The sequence below is a fragment of the Vigna unguiculata genome, chromosome 10, assembly GCF_037176805.1.
Source record: "Vigna unguiculata cultivar grain cowpea cultivar isolate G323 ecotype 2 chromosome 10, ASM3717680v1, whole genome shotgun sequence".
In the NCBI taxonomy this organism is placed as follows: Eukaryota; Viridiplantae; Streptophyta; class Magnoliopsida; order Fabales; family Fabaceae; genus Vigna; species Vigna unguiculata.
In genome coordinates this window covers 7,636,057-7,655,855 of record NC_140801.1, presented here as the reverse complement: position 1 = coordinate 7,655,855, position 19,799 = coordinate 7,636,057, and the positions used below count along the sequence as shown (strand labels likewise).

At 34.1% G+C, this 19,799-nt stretch overlaps 1 protein-coding gene across 1 annotated transcript; it reads left to right on the top strand.

The window, feature by feature from the left end:
- Positions 1-14,478: 14,478 nt before the first annotated feature.
- On the top strand, positions 14,479-18,960 carry LOC114167471 (NADPH-dependent aldo-keto reductase, chloroplastic-like). Its single transcript, XM_028052561.2, has 7 exons — positions 14,479-14,698; positions 16,266-16,316; positions 16,471-16,547; positions 16,675-16,762; positions 17,719-17,994; positions 18,142-18,390; positions 18,673-18,960. Exons 1-7 carry the CDS (start codon positions 14,579-14,581, stop codon positions 18,757-18,759), a joined length of 948 nt encoding a protein of 315 aa, XP_027908362.1. The 5' UTR covers positions 14,479-14,578; the 3' UTR covers positions 18,760-18,960.
- The last annotated feature ends 839 nt before the right edge of the window (positions 18,961-19,799 follow it).

The following is a 19,799-nucleotide window of genomic DNA, read 5'->3' as shown; positions in this document are numbered from 1 at the left end:
AACACTTGATAAATATGTTAAAAGAAGACAAATTTATCTGGACAGACACTACTAAACAAGCTTTTGAAGAACAGGAAAAGTTGATGAGTAGCATTCCAGTTTTAGCATTACCTGATTTTTTGAAGGTGTTTGTTGCTAAAGTGGACAATCACCCAATTGCCTTTATTAGTCGAAATTTTAATAAACAATAGCAAGCCTATTCAACCTATGAAAAGGAATTTTTAGGAGTGGATTTTGTAGTACAAAATTGGAGACACTATTTGCTGAATATGCATTTTATAATCAAAACAAATCATTACTGTTGGAGAATTGGCACAACACAATATCCACACACAGCTGCAACAGATTTATCCCAATTCTAGATACCAATTGATAGGATGGGTAATTGTTAGATACCAATCGATAGGATCGGTCGGTAATTGTTGGACTTAGTTAAGAGCCTACTTTATTGAATATTTATTGAATATGGGTATGTCTCCTACTACAACGACAACGACAGGAAGAAAATCTCAAGAACTTCTAGATTCTTACACACAGTTCGCACTGAACTTTGAGAGACCTTCTCTCAACCCTTCTCACCAATTATGTGAAATAGAAAACAGACTAAAAAACAAAGTCTATTCATGTTACAACTGTAAAAATGAAACATACAACTGCTACAAAGAAAACTATTTAACAATTTGACAGTTACAAACTTTGATAACTTTGATAATATTCATGTTGACAAACAAGTCTCTCTCTAGATAAATACTCTCTATATTCAGATTTGTTGTGTTTTGCAATGAAGCACTACATAGTCCTTTTATAGGCCTTTGGACATGACCCTTCAACTACATTTATTAAATATAACCACTACCTAACCCACAATTAATGAACTCTATTGCATGCTTAATCAATGCTAGACCCACTCTCAACCTTTTGCAATCACCTAGACAATTAATATAGCAACTTCCAACTACATGCATTTAAGTTACCTAAACAAATCCCCCCGTAAACTTAAATGCTTTTCTTGTCCTTCATTCCAAGTATCATCTTGTTGTTCTCAAACAAAGAGGATAACAACGACTTTGTGAACATATCTGCAACTTGTGCTCGGCTTTCGACGTGCTCCAACTCTACATTTCTTTCTTTCACTTGTTCTCGGAAGAAGTGAAAACGAATATCAATGTGCTTATTTCTCTCATGATTGACCGGGTTCTTTGCCAATTCAATGGCCGACTTGTTATCAACTTGGATCACAATCCCCTTTACTTGCTTCAATTCAAGTTTGCTTAGAAGGTTTCTAAGCCAAACTGCATGGTAGACACTCCAAGATGCTGCAAGATACTCGGCTTCACATGTTGACAACGTTACAATGGGTTGTTGCTTTGAAAGTCAGGTGAATGTCATGCTCCCCATGAAGAATACATATCCAGACGTGCTTTTCTGGTCATCGACATCTCCACACCAGTCACTGTCCAAGTAGCCGACTAGTCAGTAATCATTCGTCCTAGTATACATCAGACCAAGTGATATTGTTCCTCTCACGTACCTTAGAATTCTCTTTAGGGCCTTCCAATGAGTATACCTCGGTTCCTCCATATACCGACTTGTTATTCCAACACTCAACATTAAATTTGGTCTGGTATTTGTAAGATACCTGAGACTTTCAATCAGACTTCGGTATTTGCTCGCATCAACTCGGTCTCTATCTGCATATTTAGAAACTTTTGTGCCCGGTTCCATAAGGGTGGAAACCGGGTTACAACTTGTCATCTTAAACTTCTTCAAGACCTCCTCAACATACCTTTCCTGTGACACAAAGATGTCGTCCTTCCCTTGAACGACTTCCAAACCAAGGAAATACTTCATAAGACCTAAGTTGGTCATCTCAAACTCCTTCTTCGTCACTTCTTTAAATGCTTCAATCAACTCGGCATTATTCCCCGTGAAGATAAGGTCATCAACATAGAGAACAGTGAACATCACATCTTCTCCTTTCTTCTTTATGTAAAGAGGATGCTCATAAAGGCATTGCTCATACCCATTCTTCTTGAAGTAAGTGTCAATTCTTTCATTCCATGCTCGTGGAGCTTGCTTCAAGCCATAAAGTGCCTTCTTTAATCTCAACACTTTCTTCTCTTCGCCTCTTCGCATGCATCCGAGTGGTTGTTCAACATATAATTCCTCCTCCAATACTCCATTTAGAAATGTTGACTTCACATCCATCTACAAGATTGTCCATCTGTGTTGAGCTGCTAAGGAAATCACCAGCCTAATTGTTTCCATTCTCGTCACTGGGGTGAATACTTTGTCATAGTCTATTCCTTCCTTCTGCTTGTACCCCTTCACTACAAGACGAGCTTTATATCGCTCAACTTCACCTTCAGCATTTGTTTTCTTCTTGTACACCCACTTTACGCCAATAGGTTGAGCTCCTCTAGATAGATCGGTTAGCTCCCACATGTTATTGCGTTCGATTGCTCTGATCTCTTCATTCATCGCCCTTTGCCACTTCTCCTCCTGCACAGCCTCTTCAAAACTCAAGTCTTCTGAATTTGCCAAGAAACATACAACATGTACTTCGTTAGTGGAGTTGTATATATCTTGCAAGCTTCGTGCTCTGGCCTGTAGAGGTTCATCTTCTTCATCAGAAGTCTCATGATCTCTCACAACAGGTGTTGTATCTATTTCTAAGTTTCTAGAATCCTTCTTTGAGTTGTTCTACTTCCACTCTCTCTTCATCAATTTGAACGTCTCGGCTCATAATCACCTTCTTTGTTATTGGGTTGAACAACCTATATGCCTTGGTTTTTCATCGTACCCAATAAACACACACTTCTTGCTCCGATCTTCAAGTTTGGTCATTTGTTGAGCAGGAACATGACCATAAGCAATGATACCGAACACTTTAAGGTGAGACACACTTAGCTTTTTTCCACTCTAGACTTCTTGCGTTGTCTTCTCGTTCAACTTAGCATGTGGACATCTATTTTGTACATAGATGGCACATTGCACTACTTCTGCCCATAACTTCTTAGGCATGTTCTTACTTTTCAACATTGTTCGAACAATGTCAAGTATAGTTCGATTTTTCCTCTCAACTACTCCATTTTGTTGGGTTGGGTATGGTGCTGATAGAAATCTCCTTATTCCTTGCTCCTCACAATACTTCATGAGCTCGGATGAGATGAACTCGCTTCCTCGATCAAACCTAACAAATTTGATAGGCATGCCAGTCTCCTTTTCAACCATTGTTTTGAACCTTTTAAACACTTGGAACACCTCGAATTTCTCCTTCAAAAAATACACCCATGTTTTTCTTGAAAAATCATCTATGAAAGAAATGAAATACCTTTTCCAACTAAAAGATTCAGGGGTAATTGGTCCACAAATGTCTGTGTGAATTAATTTGAGTTGTTCATTTGCTCGATACTCAGCAATCCTAAAAAATTAGGTCCTCGAATGCTTCCCGAGCATGCATTTTTGACAAAATTATTTTTCAAACTCCACAGTCAGGAGTCCTCGCACCATCTCCTTTTTAACCAACTCGGCCAGCCCACCAAAATGCAAGTGGCCAAACCGGAAGTGCTACATCATAGCTTCATCCTTCACGTCAAGTTTCAAGCACCTCTCTTGGACTATTTTCAAGTTGTACATCCTATTTTTCTTCATATCTACTCGGGGAATCAATCGATCTGACTTATCTTTCATGCATAGTACTCGGCCTTTCATCAGAACCAAGTAGCCTTTCTCCATCAACTGACCCACGCTCAATATGTTGCTCTTAAGATCGGGTACATAGTACACGTATCTGATTTCTCCAACTCGGTTGTTCTTCTGCAGGTACTAGATTATACCCCCAGCCTTTTACTACCTTCTTTGACGCATCTCCAAATGATACGTGTCCAGCCTCAACTTTGGTGAGCTCCTTAAAAAGATTCTCGTCCCACACATGTGATTGCTTGCTCCTGTATCAAGGTACCAAACTGAGTTGTCAGAATAGCTCAAACTTAGCTTGACACCTAATCTCCTGGACATCATTAATACTCCTTCCCACAATTGTAACATTTAAATCCTGAGTAGCAGTCTTTGGCAAAATGACCGTACTTACAACATTTGAAGCACTCAACTCCTGAGTTGTTCGACTGACCTCCTCGACCTCTACCACCACAACCTCCACCTTGTCCTCGGCCACGCCAGTTTTGTTGGCCGACCTCTTCTTGACCTTTTTCATATCCTCTTCTACCTCTACCACCCCAGCCTCGAGTGTTCTGAGTATAAGGAACCTTTTTCTCCCTAATGGTTGCCTTTTCTTGGAGTGCTTGATCAAGGGACTCCTCCTTCTTCTTCCTTCTTCGTTGCTCATGCGATTCAAGCGACCCAACAAGCTCTTCCACCGAAAGTGCTGTCAAGTCCTTGGATTCCTATATTACGCAAACTATATTCTCGAAGTCGTCAGTTAACGACCTCAAGATTTTCTCCACCACTCGACAAGTGGGCAACATCTCTCCATTTCTACCGAGCTAATTCACTACGGTCTCAACTTGGCAGACGTACTCGGTAACCCCTTTAGCTTCCTTCATCCTCATCCTTTCAAGCTCGTCGCTGAGAGTTTAAAGTCGGACTTGCTTCACATAGTTATCCCCTTTGTATGCCTTCTCTAGAATATCGCACGCTTCTTTTGAAGACATCACATTTGCTATATTCTCAAAGTCGGACTCATCAACAACTCGGTACAACACGTACAGAGTCGTTTTGTCATTTGCTCGTGTTGCTTTTAACATAGCAAGCTAGGCTATCGTCATTTCTCCAATGACCTCTGGTTCTTGGTGCCCATTTTTGACCACCTCCCATACTTCTTGGGAACCAAGGAGAGCCTTCATTTGCAGACTCCAGTTATCAAATCTTAAATGTTTAAGAGGCTTGGTAAAAGCATTAGTAATATGATCTTTAGTGGTGCAATGTATAAGTTCGATTCTCCCTTTGCTTACTTGGTCTCAGAAAATGAAATTTTGTCTCAATGTGTTTGCTCCTACCATGGAAAACGAGATTTTTTGAAAGACTAATGGCAGATTTATTATCCACCAACAACTGCATTGGCTTCTCATATTTTAATTCCAACTCTTTAAACAAAGTTTCCAACCACAAGCATTGACAAGAAGCTTCTGTTGCTGCAATATACTCTACTTCATAAGAAGAGAGAGCAACCATGTTCTGCTTCTTTACATAGGATTTGATTATTTTTTGAATAATCTGAAATCCTTCTTTCTTTTTTTTTCAGAAGGAGTGAAACGAAACAAATTATGTCTTACTTTATTATTACTTGCTAAATGGTTACAAATATCTCTTTCTCCTGTAGAAAGATAATGAATGTTCAATTGATCTTGATCTTTTCGGGTTGAAAAAGAGACTGAAGCGGATCTGTCTGATTTTCCTGATAAAATCCATAAATGACTTGTTTTTGGTAAGATATGGACATTACTATATTTAAATTCTGATGCATGATACACATCCGTACTCCAATGCATTTCTCCTTCTAAGTCAGAATAAACATGTTTTTCTCTCCACTTTGTCTCCACATTAACCAAAATCGGACCAAGCCTTCAAAATAACTCTTACCCCACTTTCAACTCCATTCAATTCAACTCGTTTTGGAAAAAAATCAACCAAAATCATATGTGCCTTTGATATACCCGAGTATGTGTTTCGTAGTTGTCATGTGAGGTGCTCTAAAGTTGTTCATAAATCTACTAATCAAACCAACCCCATAACTGATATCAGGTATGCTAATGCACAAATACTTGAGTGATCCAACAATTTCTTTGAATAGTGTCGCATCCACTGCCATTTCATTCACCTCTTCAGTCACTTTCAGATTTGCCATAACTGGTAGAGGAGTAGGATTACAACTCATGATGTTGAATTTATTCAAGATTTCACAAAACGTCTTTTGGTGCAACAACATTCCATGGGGAGTTTGTACAAATTCTAGACCAAGAAAGTAACTAAGTGTTCCAAGGTCAGACATCTCAAATGTTGTTTTCATTTTATCCTTGACACCATCAATCTCACTTGGCATATTTCCTGCCACCAACAATCATATACATAAAGGCATATAATTAGTAGATTTTCATGTTGAGTTTCTTTCACATACACACCAAACTTAACAACACTTTTTACAAAACCCTGTTCATGCAGAAAAGCATCGATAACTTTGTTCCCAAACCTATAAACCTAATGTCTCTACCAGACTTCTCAAAACCTTGTGGCTAAAACACATATACCTCATCTTCTAATGCTCCATTAAGAAATGTAGACTTGTTATCAAGTTGACAAATACACTAACCTTTCCAACTGGCTATATCAACCATTAGCCTTACTGTTTCAAGCCTTGCAACAAGAGCAAAGACATCAGTATAGTCAATTCCCTATTTTCGAAGAAACCCTTTAGCCACTAATCTGGCCTTATATTTGGCAATTGTGCCATGAGGTTTGCTTTTTATTTTAAAACACCCATTTCACAACAATGGGATGTTTATTCTAAGGTAGATCAATCTGTTCCCAAGTCTTATTTTTCTCAATTGCTTCTAGTTCTTCCATCATAGGATTTCACCATTCTCTAATATCAATGGCATGCTTCCAATCCACTTGTTCAGAATCAACTAAAAAGGAAAAATGCACTAACTCACCACTATCATCAACAATTTTATCACTAAATAGCTCATGGCCTTCGAGTCTACTAGATTGAAATCTAGCTCTTTGAGATCTTCTAAGAACAGGTAATTCAGTAGGAACATTACCTCTAGTAGTTGTATTATTTTCTTCAAGAAAACATGGAACCCGATCTACAATCATATCGATACTGATAAGTACTTTTTGAGTGTTTGGATTGTACAATTTATAAGCACCAATGGGAGGATATCCAACTACTATAAGAGTTTTAGTCTTATCATCTAATTTCCCTATTCTCTCATCAAGAATATGCATATAACATAGAGATCCAAAAAAGCACAATAGGTTTCTTTCCTGACCAAGCTTCTTCAGATGTGACAGATTTGATCCTTTTTGTAGGATATTTGTTCAACACATGTGCAGCAGTAATTACTGCTTCTCCCCAAAAGCGATTTGGTAATCCTTTACTTTTCAACATACACCTTGTCATATCAAGCAGTGTTCGATTTCTTCTCTCAGCCAAACTATTATGTTGAGGCGTATAAGGAGTTGTAACTTCATGCTCAACACCTTCCGCATCACAAAATTCATTCAACTCATTAGAGTTAAATTCTCCTCCACCACCAGATCGCCTCTCGGTTTTAGCCAACCACTTCTTAAATAAAGAGAAAACTTGTTTCTTCTCTTTAAGCAGATACAACAAAAATTTTCTTGTAAACTCATCAACAAAAATTAGAAAATACTTGTTACCTCCAAGAGATGGAGTTTTGAAGGGTTCGCACACATCTAAATAAACTTCTTCCTTGGTTGCTTACTAATCAAACAACCTTCGCATGTCTTTTCATGGATGATGTATTGATGGCATCCCTTTCACCATTTTCCCACTACTTAACAGATTACAACTCTTAAAGTTTAAGTGCCCAAATCTGTAATGCCATAACCAACTCTAATCTTAAACATTCATTGAAGATAAACATTGAACTGCAGTAGTATCAAGATTAACTCTGAAAGTTCTATTCTTTGACAGAGGTGCTTTAAGTAAAAAACATTGCTTGGAATCATATATCTCAATATGATTCTGCTACATTGTCATAGTGTAATCTTTCTCAAGTAATTGCCCAAGACTTAACAGGTTGTTCTTCATTGAAGGGACATACAACACATCATGCATATAGGCTGTCAATTCTACCCTGGTTCCAGAATCGAGACATATTAGGATGAGGCAAAAAAGGCGCCGTTTTTGGCCTCGAGTCCCAACCGAGGCAGAAACTCCCCATTCTACCTCGGTTCTACACACAGGCAGAAACTCCTTTTTGGTCCCTGTAGCAACCAACGTCGCAAATTCCCCATGCACCTACCATAGCCTCGCCGGAGAAGAATAATGATCCAATGCAACAACACCTGATGATGAAAAATGCAACCACAAAAACTCAAAATATTATAAAAAAATAGCAGAAAAAAAGAGCAAAGCAATAAAAAGGAACCAAAACGTAAAAAATGAAAACCGAAACACGCCAAAAAACCTTATTGGCAATGAGAGACGATAATGCAACGATGGCTATTGGCGGTAGAGGGTGGCGCGATGGAGGAGGAGACCCGCGATGGACGACAGCTATAGTAGAGGGTGGCATGACGGACAACAACAGTGGTTCTCTGAAATCACAACAGAGGATTTCGCTTTGGGGAAGAAGAGGAATAGTGTTGCAATCGTGATTTGGGAAACTAAATAAGACATATGACCTCGGTTCAATTAGTAACCGAGGCCTAAAGTGGAAATTGCCTCAGTCTTGTTCCACCCGAAGCCAAAAGCTCTGCTGGCAGTGGCCTTTTTGAAATATTGGGGAACTCTATGTGTTATAGGCTTCGGTTGCCTTTGGACAGAAGAAGAGAAGTCCATATAGGCTTTGGTTGCCTTTGAAACCGAAGCAAAAAAGTTTAAAAAATTGAAAAAAGGCCACCGCATCTTTATAGGTTTTGGTTCCCCAATAACCAAGGCCTATAAGATGATGTAAAACCACGAAACTGCACTATTGTATTCTGCCAACACTCATAAGAGTAGTGTCCAAATGTGTCAAAATTGTAACATTGGACTTTCTTTTTATCAAAATTTCATCTTCCTCTTCCCCTAACTTGTTTCCTACCTCTCAATGTGGAACTATGTTTATGTTCAAGACTATAATCATTAGATTTTTCAGAAAAATTTCTATATCTTCCTCTACCTCTTCCTCCTCGTAATCTTCCACATGAGTACATACAAATTTCATTTGGGTGAATAAATTTATTTTCAAAAATAAATAAATAAAAACAAATAAATAAATGATTTTTTAGTTAATGGTAAACAAAAAAAAGTCAAATAAATTTTTCTCCCAAGATTTTCAAACTTTAACTTTAGAAAAAAAAAAAGAGAAAGATAGAAAAAAAGAAAAACAAAAGGAAGAGCTCAATTTATTTTTAATTTCATGATAGAGACGTAGTGATATGATTCTAATAATTAGAAGTAATATCTCTTCAGATGGTTAGAATCGATATTACTAATTGGGATCGATTCTAATAATTAGAAGCAATATCTTTTCACACGATTAGAATCAAATATTAGTAATTGGGATATTATTAATTGGGATTGATTTTGTGCTCTCTAATTTGTTAATGGTTAGAATCAATATTATTGATCTTGATTGATATTGTGTTCTAATTTTTATGATTTGATTCCCCATAATGTGCTACTATCATGACCAATTTCTTCCTTATATTGTTCATTACCATTAAGGCTAGAATTGCATTGATATTGCAATTTGTGAATATAAATAGACAATCTGTCATATGAAAAGGGATCAAAAAACAAAAGATTCTCCACACTTCTCTATTTCTTTTCCATCAGCATTCACTCACACACCTCCTTCTTATCTCTCTATTGAAAAATAAAACATATTGAAGAAGGTAGAAAAAAATAGAGAAAATGTACTTGTAATGTAAAAAAAAAAGACAAAGAGAGAGGGTGAGATTGATAAAGAAGAAGAGAAATTGAAAAGTTTGGAAGGTACGCCACTCCTATTTTCTCTTTTGATTTGTGAATTCTCAATTTCTATTAGATTTTGTTCTAATATTGTACATGTTTTTTTGTTACACATAATTTTGACATTTCTGTTAGGGACATTATTTTTTGCTATTTACATATATTTTACTTTAAAAATCATGAAAAAAAAATCCTTATTTCTTTTAGTGTCTATCCAGTCGCTCGCGTTGTGTGACACCTAATTTCAATTTTTTTTATCAAATATAAAAAAAAATGTATAAAGAACCAAAAAATAAAAAATAATTTTCTTTGTTTACATTTTTGTGTCTGTTCAGCCCGTTCGCGTTGCATGACACCTGTTTTTGAAATAATTCAAAACTCTAAAACACAAACATAAAAAGGTTTTCAAAATTATATAAAAGAAAAGTCAAATCAACAATTTTCTCAAATTGTTTTTTAATAAAGAACTACGTAACTCTAACTCTCCATTGTAAATGGAGATACGTAGGAGTGAGGATTAATCCTTATCGGACCTAAAAAATAAAAAAAAAATTATTCTTGTTTCTTTTGTACATTCTTTTATTATTATTTTCAAGGAAATAAATATTTTGAAAAGTCGCATCCTTTTGCATTTTTAATTAAAGGTACCGTCTTAGGACGAGCGTTGTGTGGTGATAATACCTTCCCGACGCGAAACGACTTATGGATCTAAAATCTGGTTTTTCGCAGACTTTGTCTTATCTTTTTGGTTTTTTCGTAGTTTTTCAGAATAAACTATGGTAGCGATTCCAAAGTCCCTATTTTTTTCAAATCTTATTTTTGGTTCGTCGTTCCGTCGCGATTTCGATTGCGACAATATCCATACATGAACACGAACATTTGAAGCCATTGTTGCACCAATTGCTTGGCCAAAGTATCTTAAAATATTTAGACATTTTGTATTCAATCCAAGGACATTTAAGAGGAAACTTAAAATATATTAATCATTATGTATATAGTCAAAACACATAACAGGAAAAGGAACAATGTTTTTGTTTGATATTTAAGAATTTTTTCATATCAGTACTTGTGTCTATATATATTCCAATGTTGTCTGATTAGGTATTTTGCTGAGTCATTTAACTAAACCTTTTATGTTAAAAGCTTTCAATTCTTTAAACTAAAAGTTCATACTTCTACCTTAAAAATATAAAGGAAAAAAAACTTTACATCACAAAGGTTACTTATTCCTTGGACACCAAAAGTTGTGTGTACCTAACCAGAAATGAGAAGAAAGGAGAGATATGTGATTAATATAGTGCAAGAAAAAAAGGGAACGTAAATAAATGTTTGTATGTTGAACAATCAAAATTGTTTTATGTTATTGATTTCTTAATATTATGTTATGTCAAGGACAAAGGTTCTAATCCCCGAATCTAGAACAAGTTCATGTGCAATGGCTTTAAGAATATGCTTATGCTTAGAATGAATGATTTATATCTAACCTATTCAGTGCTTTCTTTGTAGAATAAAAGAATGAATGAATAATCACCAGTGAAAGTTGTAAGCACTATTTTGTACTCTTGACCAACTTTAACCTGGGAAAGAGGGATTGGCTTGTCTTCCACGAAATCATGATCAACTACAAAACTGGAATCTTGTTTATGTTTGTGCCTATAAAGTGGTATGAACTCAAAGTAAGAGAATGTGGGCAAAGGTTACTTTTTTCTGAAGGCAAACTCTGATCCACATTAATCCCTATCTAGCTTTCAGTTGAACCATAGTCACCACTTACTAGTGGCACCCATTTGCATAATGCCTAAGTTTTTTCAAGTAAGGTTGCATAAAACCTATCATTATAGAATTATGTTTAAAATAAATTAAATTTGACTATGTGGATGACAACCTGTGCAAAACATTCTTTTTGTTTGCATTGTAACTACTAAATATTAACTTTTTTTCATGCCACACCTACCTTCATTTTGAGATTTTTTTTTTCTCTAGTTAGAAAAGTCATCAACAATATATATAGAACATAATGGTTTGTTCACTCATTTATTTGCACCATAAAAGAAACCATAAACACAAATATATAAAGCTAAGAAATAAAAAAAAGGCTATCATATCAAAGCAAACATAGTTAGCTTATTATTCATAATGACCATGGGGATTCACTTTGCTATCTTGACTTTAGACAGTTCTGCATATTATTAAGCCTAACAACCAATTATTTATTAGAAAGTATTGGTTTATTCTAAAACAGCTTGAGAAAAAGTCATTTGCAGCATCTAAATTATCACATTCAGTTTGAAGATGTAGGATAGAAAAATGTTATAGATAGAATACTTTCCAGAACTTATTTAAACCCCTGTTATTAACCGTGTGATGGTTAAATATCAGAAAAAGGCTTAAATATATGATTGAGAGAAAAGGACAGAAAATGAAGACTCCTTTCATCTATTATTGTGTCCATTATGTGCTCATTTTAAATAAGCTAAATCGACGTTTGATGAACAGACAATTGTTTTAGGCAAAACAAAGGCAACTACTACTACTTCCCTTGTAAAATCAAAGGCAATTATAACATCAGACAATACTGGAAATCAAGGACTTTACTGGGAAACACACACTGATTTTGCAATGACAGAGGGAGATGAAATCAAATCAAGGAGACGAAATTGAACTCAAATGAAAATTAAAGCAGGGAGATGAAATCGAAAGAGAATGAAGGATAAAAAGTGATGAAATAAAGATTGAAAAAGTGATGAAATCGAAATTGAAAGCACAAAGAACAGTGTTTATTATCGAAAGCTTCTTCTTCATCCTCACAGAGAGTAAATGCGGGGAGAACGGTGTGAGACACGTGAGAGCTTCTTCTTCCTCCTTGGGTAATACACTCACAAACAAGGAGAGAAAACACATGGAGACCGGTGTTCAAAGGCACGCAAACTTCTTCTTCATCTTAGGGTAACACACTCATAGAGAGAAACCACAAGAAGAACAGTGGTGGGAGGCACACGAAACTTCTTCAGGATAACAAACTATGCAAAAGAAAATAAAAATAGTCAAATTAAAAAATTTAAACTTACGAAAAGAGGAAAAAAAGTGAAATTCAAAATTGACCGGCATTAATTAAAAAAACCTGATAGAGGTTTATGTCCATATTTTAGTAAAGGTTATCGTAACCTCAAATAATTTAACCTACTAAAATCATATATTTTTGTAGTGTTTAATCTTAAATAAGACCACTTCAAAAAATTGTTTCATCTAAAATACTTTTATCTCCTTAGACATATATTATATACCCATATAAAAAATTAATTAATTAAGTATTATAAAAAAATGAAAAAGTTTAAAATAAAAAATAATAATAATCTTTTTACATGTATGATTAGGATGATTCTTTTATAACTTTATTTCATTATTTTAAGGCTTAAATATCTTTTTCGTCCTCATTTTCATAGTGTTTGTTGTGGATGATCATCATTTTGACAGAATGTTTAAATTGGTCATCATTTTGATCGAATGTTTAAAATGGTTCTCATTTTCTGTGATGCCATTTAAATCAGTAACGAAACACTGTACAGGTGGCACTGTTTGTACTAGAGTGTGTTACGTGTACAGTACATGTACATGTGTGATAATTAGATATTTGGGGATAAATAGGTGAGTTAAGGTTTTGGTAAGAAATGTTTGAGCACAAACAAACCCCAAAATAGAATTACGAAAACCCTAACCCACGAGCAAACACAACCCAGACAACCCTAAACCCACTTACCTCGTCGATGATGATTAACTGGAAAATTGAAATGAAGAGTGTGACTACAATCCAACGATGAAATGACAAGTATTAACTGCTTTCTCTGCAAATCCGAGCTCAAGAAAGACGGAGATGAAGAAATCACCCCAACAATAAAGAGCCGACTGCAATCCAAATGAAGCCCTAATTGCAAAATTTCCCCCAAATTGGAAATTTAACGTTAATTAGCCATCTATACGGTACACGTAACACACCCTAATGCAACTTAGTACAAACAGTGTCACCTATGCATAGTTTCGTTACTGATTTAAACGGCGTCATAGAAAAGGACCAAATAAAACACGAATTGCGAAAATGATGACCATTTTAAACATTTGGTAAAAATGATGACCATCGTAAACATTCTGTCAAAATGGAGACCACCCGCAATAAACACTACGAAAATGAGAACGAAAAAGGTATTTAAGCCTTATTTTAAATAGTTGTCATTTGAAGCTATTTTTTTCTTTCGGAAAAATAGTTAAAAAGAATCTCTTCAAATAAATTGCTAATAAAAATGTTACAACCGTTACTTATTTGAAACAATATAAACTAAATTAACTAAAAATATTAAAAATAATATGATAAAATTGAAAAAAAAAATTACGGTTATGAAATAAAATTAAATTGAATATGTTTTTTTTTTATTTTAAATTATTTTTAAAACTATGTTTCGTCGACTAAATTATAATGATTTAATTCGTATAATATCATGTAAAAAATCCCGACATGAATTTTCCATTGAATTTTATAGTTAAACTATAATATATTTTCACCGTTAAAAATAATATTTATATCAATTTTATAAACTATAAGTACGAAATATATATATATATATATATATATATATATATATATATAATTTAATATTTAATAAAATAAAATTTTAAAAAATAATCTATAAATTTAACTAAAAAGAAATTTTACCTTACAACTAAAAAAGTGCGAGAGAGTGATGAATAAATAATACTTGGTAATTTATTTTAAAAAGGCATTACTCGGTCATATTCTATTTCATCAGTGGCATCCAAAACGTCACAGAAACAAACTCTATAACAGAATCTGCCACCCCAGTGAGGCACGAAAAGTGCATTCTCTTGTGGTACCATAGAAGCTTTCGGATTGCGAGAAAAATGTCGAACGATATTCGATTCTTCGACCTGAACACGGGAGCCAAGATCCCTTCCATCGCCTTGGGAACCTGGCAATCCGATCCCGGCGTAGTTGCTCAAGCCGTCGCTGCTGCCATCAAGGTTTTCTCGTTACCATTTCCATTCTCTTTTCAATCTTTATTTTATTGGTTTTCTTTTGATGATTGTTGCTACTAACCGGTACGTTACGTTAACATGTATTGTTCATGAGTGTGTGTGATCGTGTAACTGTAATTGCACTCCGAAACTCTTGATATCCTGATAAATGCCACTAATGATGTTCCGTCTCTCACAGTGGTCATGTCATGATGGTTGTAAGCAGAATAATGACTATGATTATACATGCCGATGTATGTGAGCATTTCATGATTGTTATCGCATCGTGATGATTGTGTAGTGATTATTACCACTTTCGTGACCGTCATATGCTTCACCACCATTATGGCCGTGGTTACAGTTGATGTCGTCGCTGTTATTGGTATCGCAAGGGGACGGGATCGTGTGGTGTGATTTTCAGTATACCTCAGTTTTTCTGGAGTAGATCGTTTGAAGTAAAAACGCATACCTATTATTGTCTTGTATTTGAATCATGAAATGTGTGTAAATGATGAGGAGGACACTGGTACCTCTTTAAACATCTACTAAATTTTTTTAAAAAGAAAAACTTATTAAAAGTTTAAATTAAGAATATTTTAGTAGTTTAAAATTGTTACAACAACAAAATGGATATATAAATACTTATTCTTATTCTATACCTAATGTAAAAAATGGAAGATTACTTAAACTCATATTCAATCAATTCAAATATTTTTCATTAACATTGGAAAAAAGTTCAAAAAATATCTATATGCATAAGTTTATTATAGTGAAGGTGATGAAAATATTGATGACAACTATAATTATAATTGTGGTTAAAAATGTCTTAGTGATGATCGTGAATAATTATAGTTGGAAATCTTTTATAAATTTGATAACTTTTTTGGTACTTTTGGTGATCATTGGGTTTCCCCCTTGGATCTCTAGTAGTTTTGTACGTTAATTTTAAAGAAAATAATTTTTTGATTAGTAAATTTTCATCATTTTCTAAGTGATTTTTTATTTTTTTTATTTTTAATATTTCAAAATCATTTAAAAAATTATATTGTAGGATAAAGTTGTCAAAATTTAGTAGTTAAAATATCATGGTTCTAATTTTAAAGGATTTAGCATTACGAGAGAGATTCCTAAGATGTTTTATAGTTCTCAGTTTGCAGTATCTGACTGAAATGAAAAATTAGAATTTTTTTCTGAATGCCGTTTTTCTAATGAATTCAATAGCTTTTCTAATGAACATGTGGTTCTTTGCGGGGGGTCTGTTAAATTTACAGAGAGATTGAAATGTTGTGTTGCGCGTTTTTTGTTCCTTTAATCTTTGGTCTTGATTTCTTTAGTTTTTGGGGACTTCTTATTCTCTTGCATTTTTACCTGTCTGTTCTATCTTAATAAATTCTTTATTTATCTAAATAAGATTATTGTTCTCTGTTTTGCACTCTGCAACAACCAACTAGTTTCAGTTTCCCTCCTTGTGCGTGTAGCTGCATCAGCTATATTAGTATCCATCTTCACTCTTCCACTATTTGAAAATCTGTGATTCATTATAATGATCTTTGGTTTTATTAATTTGATGCAGATTGGTTACCGCCACATTGATTGTGCTCACATCTATGAGAACGAGAAGGAGGTAATTGTCACCACTAGGTGTTTGTTCTTGCTGTTTTCATTTGGTGTAATGTTTATATCGATTAAATAGCTTAACTAGCTATTTGCAGTAAATGATTGAAAGTGGTATTAGTCATGTTATGTGTGAAGGAAATGATTCATTATTGCTGATGCAGATTGGCTCTATGTTGAAGAAGCTGTTTGAGGAGGGTGTAGTAAAGCGCGAGGATTTGTGGATTACATCTAAACTCTGGTTTGATTTTAGATTCTAGTTTAATCAGTTTAGTTCCGTTTTTAAGCTAAATCAATAGTTCTAGTAGGTTCAAGCATGTGATATAGTCTTCACTGCTTATAACTCAAGGATTTAAGATGATCTGTAGGAATACTGATCATGCACCAGAAGACGTACCGCTGGCATTGGACAGGACTTTGAAAGATTTGCAGCTTGATTATCTAGACTTGTATCTTGTATGTAATATCACTAAATCTCACAATTTTCTCTAACTGGTTCTTATTAGAATTTTATCCAAAATTGATGATTTTCCTACCCTCAATTTCTCAGTGTTGAATATTTCAACATTTGTAGTGAAACTGTAGTCTAAGATATGAATATACAAGGAACAGTCCCTCTGAAGTTGTTTTCTGTTTCTGAGAACGTAAGGGTAATTAAACCGAACTTTTAACTGTAGGAGAATCACCGTAATAGCCATCGCTCCTTTGTTAATAATAAAATGTATAACGGTTTTTGAAAATATTATATGCATGATAATTTTCTTTTCTAAATTATTCTACACTATACTAGGAACTAGTTGTTAAATCACGTGTCTCGTTGCCCACCGTATGTCTCTTTTCTACAGTCCGATAGAAACTGGAACAGAATTATAGAAGGGGAAGGCTTCTAGTAACATGAAAGAGTGCAAATGATTCTCAGGATTTTTCAAGAGGCCAGAACTCTCCCACAACAATAGGATACCTTGTGAAAACATTTTGAGCCAATTTTTTCTTCCATTTTAGAAACAGCTTATACATAAGTTCTGACAAGTACTTATATAATCAACCCTTAATTAAGTTGTTTACTTAAACGGACCCTGAATCTCCTTCTCAACCTCTTTTGTTATTTATAATCCACATGTCTTAGTTCTCTAATTATTGCAGTTCCAACTAGGTAATCTAATTACTCTACGAACTAACTGTCCCTGACTGTCAAACTTAAATCTCGTAAGCCTTAACTAACTAACCAATGAGTATATGTAAAAATCTAAATTGGCATTTCTTGCATTGTTTAGCGGCTTTTGTTTTAGTTACTTTTATCCTTTTTTTCTTTCTACTGTATGCGAGGTTTGTTTTAGATTTTTGTTTTTTCAAAATTCGGTGCATTGATACTGATGATATACTCAATTGAAAACTCGGTTCTGTCTTTTCAGATCCACTGGCCAACTCCAATGAAAAAAGGAACACAAGGCTTCAATCCTGAAAATCTTGTGCAAGGAAACATGCCTAACACATGGAAGGCAATGGAAGCACTCTTTGACTCTGGCAAGGCTCGGGCTATAGGCGTAAGCAATTTTTCCACCAAGAAGCTGGCAGATTTGCTGGAAGTTGCTCGTGTTCCTCCTGCTGTTAACCAGGTGGAGTGTCATCCTTCATGGCAGCAAGACAAGCTGAGAGCTTTCTGCACATCCAAAGGTGTCCACCTCTCTGTAAGTTTATAACTATAAACTCTTGAATTGTCTCCACATCATTGTGGATCTTTATAAACCAGCATGTTTTGTCATGAAACATTATTTTGTATCTAATTTTTGTTATTTTGTTATTTCATCTGAGATCTTTTAATTGTACATGTTTAGGGATATTCACCTTTGGGTTCCCCTGGAACAACCTGGCTTAAAAGTGACGTCCTTAAGCACCCAGTTTTAAATACGACTGCGGAGAAGCTAGGCAAAACTCCTGCACAAGTAGCTCTGCGCTGGGGACTTCAAATGGGCCATAGTGTGCTTCCCAAGAGTACAAATGAAGCAAGGATAAAGGAGAATTTTGATATTTTTGGCTGGTCTATCCCTGAGGACTTACTCGCTAAATTTTCTGAGATTCAGCAGGTAAGATTATTTTATTATCAACCTAGAGTGTTTCTAGCATTTTAAATCCCAAATACACTAACTGTTTGATTATGATTTTTCTTTTTCATGTAGTGAAATATATACAAGAGTTTATATCTGATCAATCTACCAAACCCTGATCTCTTTGTATTTTTTTTTTTCCTATATTTTTGCAAGCATGATAGTTAGAATTTGTCAATTAATAAGTATGCCACTTTGATCTGAAATTCACTTTGATGGAAGCATTTTCAAGTTTTATGACAGTGGTGGTTGTTCTTGCAGGCAAGATTACTGAGGGGTACCACATTCGTCCATGAAACTTGTGGTGCCTACAAAACTGTTGAGGAATTATGGGATGGTGAAATCTGAACAATCTGCTATGTTAGTTCGATAGAGTGAATGGAACGTGGAGTAGGAGTTCGTCACCGTGTTTGGGTTAGGCTTCTGAGAAACTACGAGTAGGTGCACTGTTCTATTGTTGTTTTCAGCAAATTTTATTAAATTCCTGGTTGGATCAAACTTAGCATCTTGACACTCATTGATATCTCATTTCTGTTTCTCTTTAATCTACTATTGAATGATGATTTTTGTGTGGTTTGCTAATAGAAGATATAGAAATAATTAAGTAAAAAAAAGGAGAAAAAAATGTAACAAAATTTGTTGAAAAAAAATGGAAATAAGATATTTTGATTAAAGAGAAATGATGAAGAAATAAAGTCAGAGTTATTGTTTAATTTTTTATATTCATAATAGAAATAACTATTATTTATTTCAATATTAATACTTGTTATTCTTATTAATTATATATTTAATTATTATTATTATTATTAATATTTTAACAAACTGAATAGAAAAAACAAACTTGAATACATAATAAATGATTTACAACTTAATATTCATGGAAAAGTATTTTGCATTTGTATGGGAGTGATTTTGCTGTGACACGTATTTATATATGTCGTTTTTAATATAAATAAATAAGAGTTAATTTCATTAATTAAATAAAGGAAAAATAAGTAAGATATAAAAAAATTAATTTCATTATTTAAATAAGGATAAAAATTCAAGAGTAAAATATTTTGTTTAATAATAAATTATACCAATTTTAGTTTATTATTGAGTAAATATATATAAAATGACAATGAGTGAAAATATATTCAATTATTTTAATTATTAGCTCAGTTTAAATAAAGTTAAACACTAAAGGAAATATATTACTTATCCTATTTTCTTTTGAAATTCAATATGATTTAGTACAAGTAAATTTTATGTTTTTATATTTTTATAAAAAATATTTGTCAATTTTAAATCTTTAAATTCCTAACTATTTTTCCGTCTTTACTTTTAATCATGGGGGGTGTGTTTTAATTTTGTTATTATAATATTGAATTATTTTAAAATCATTTATT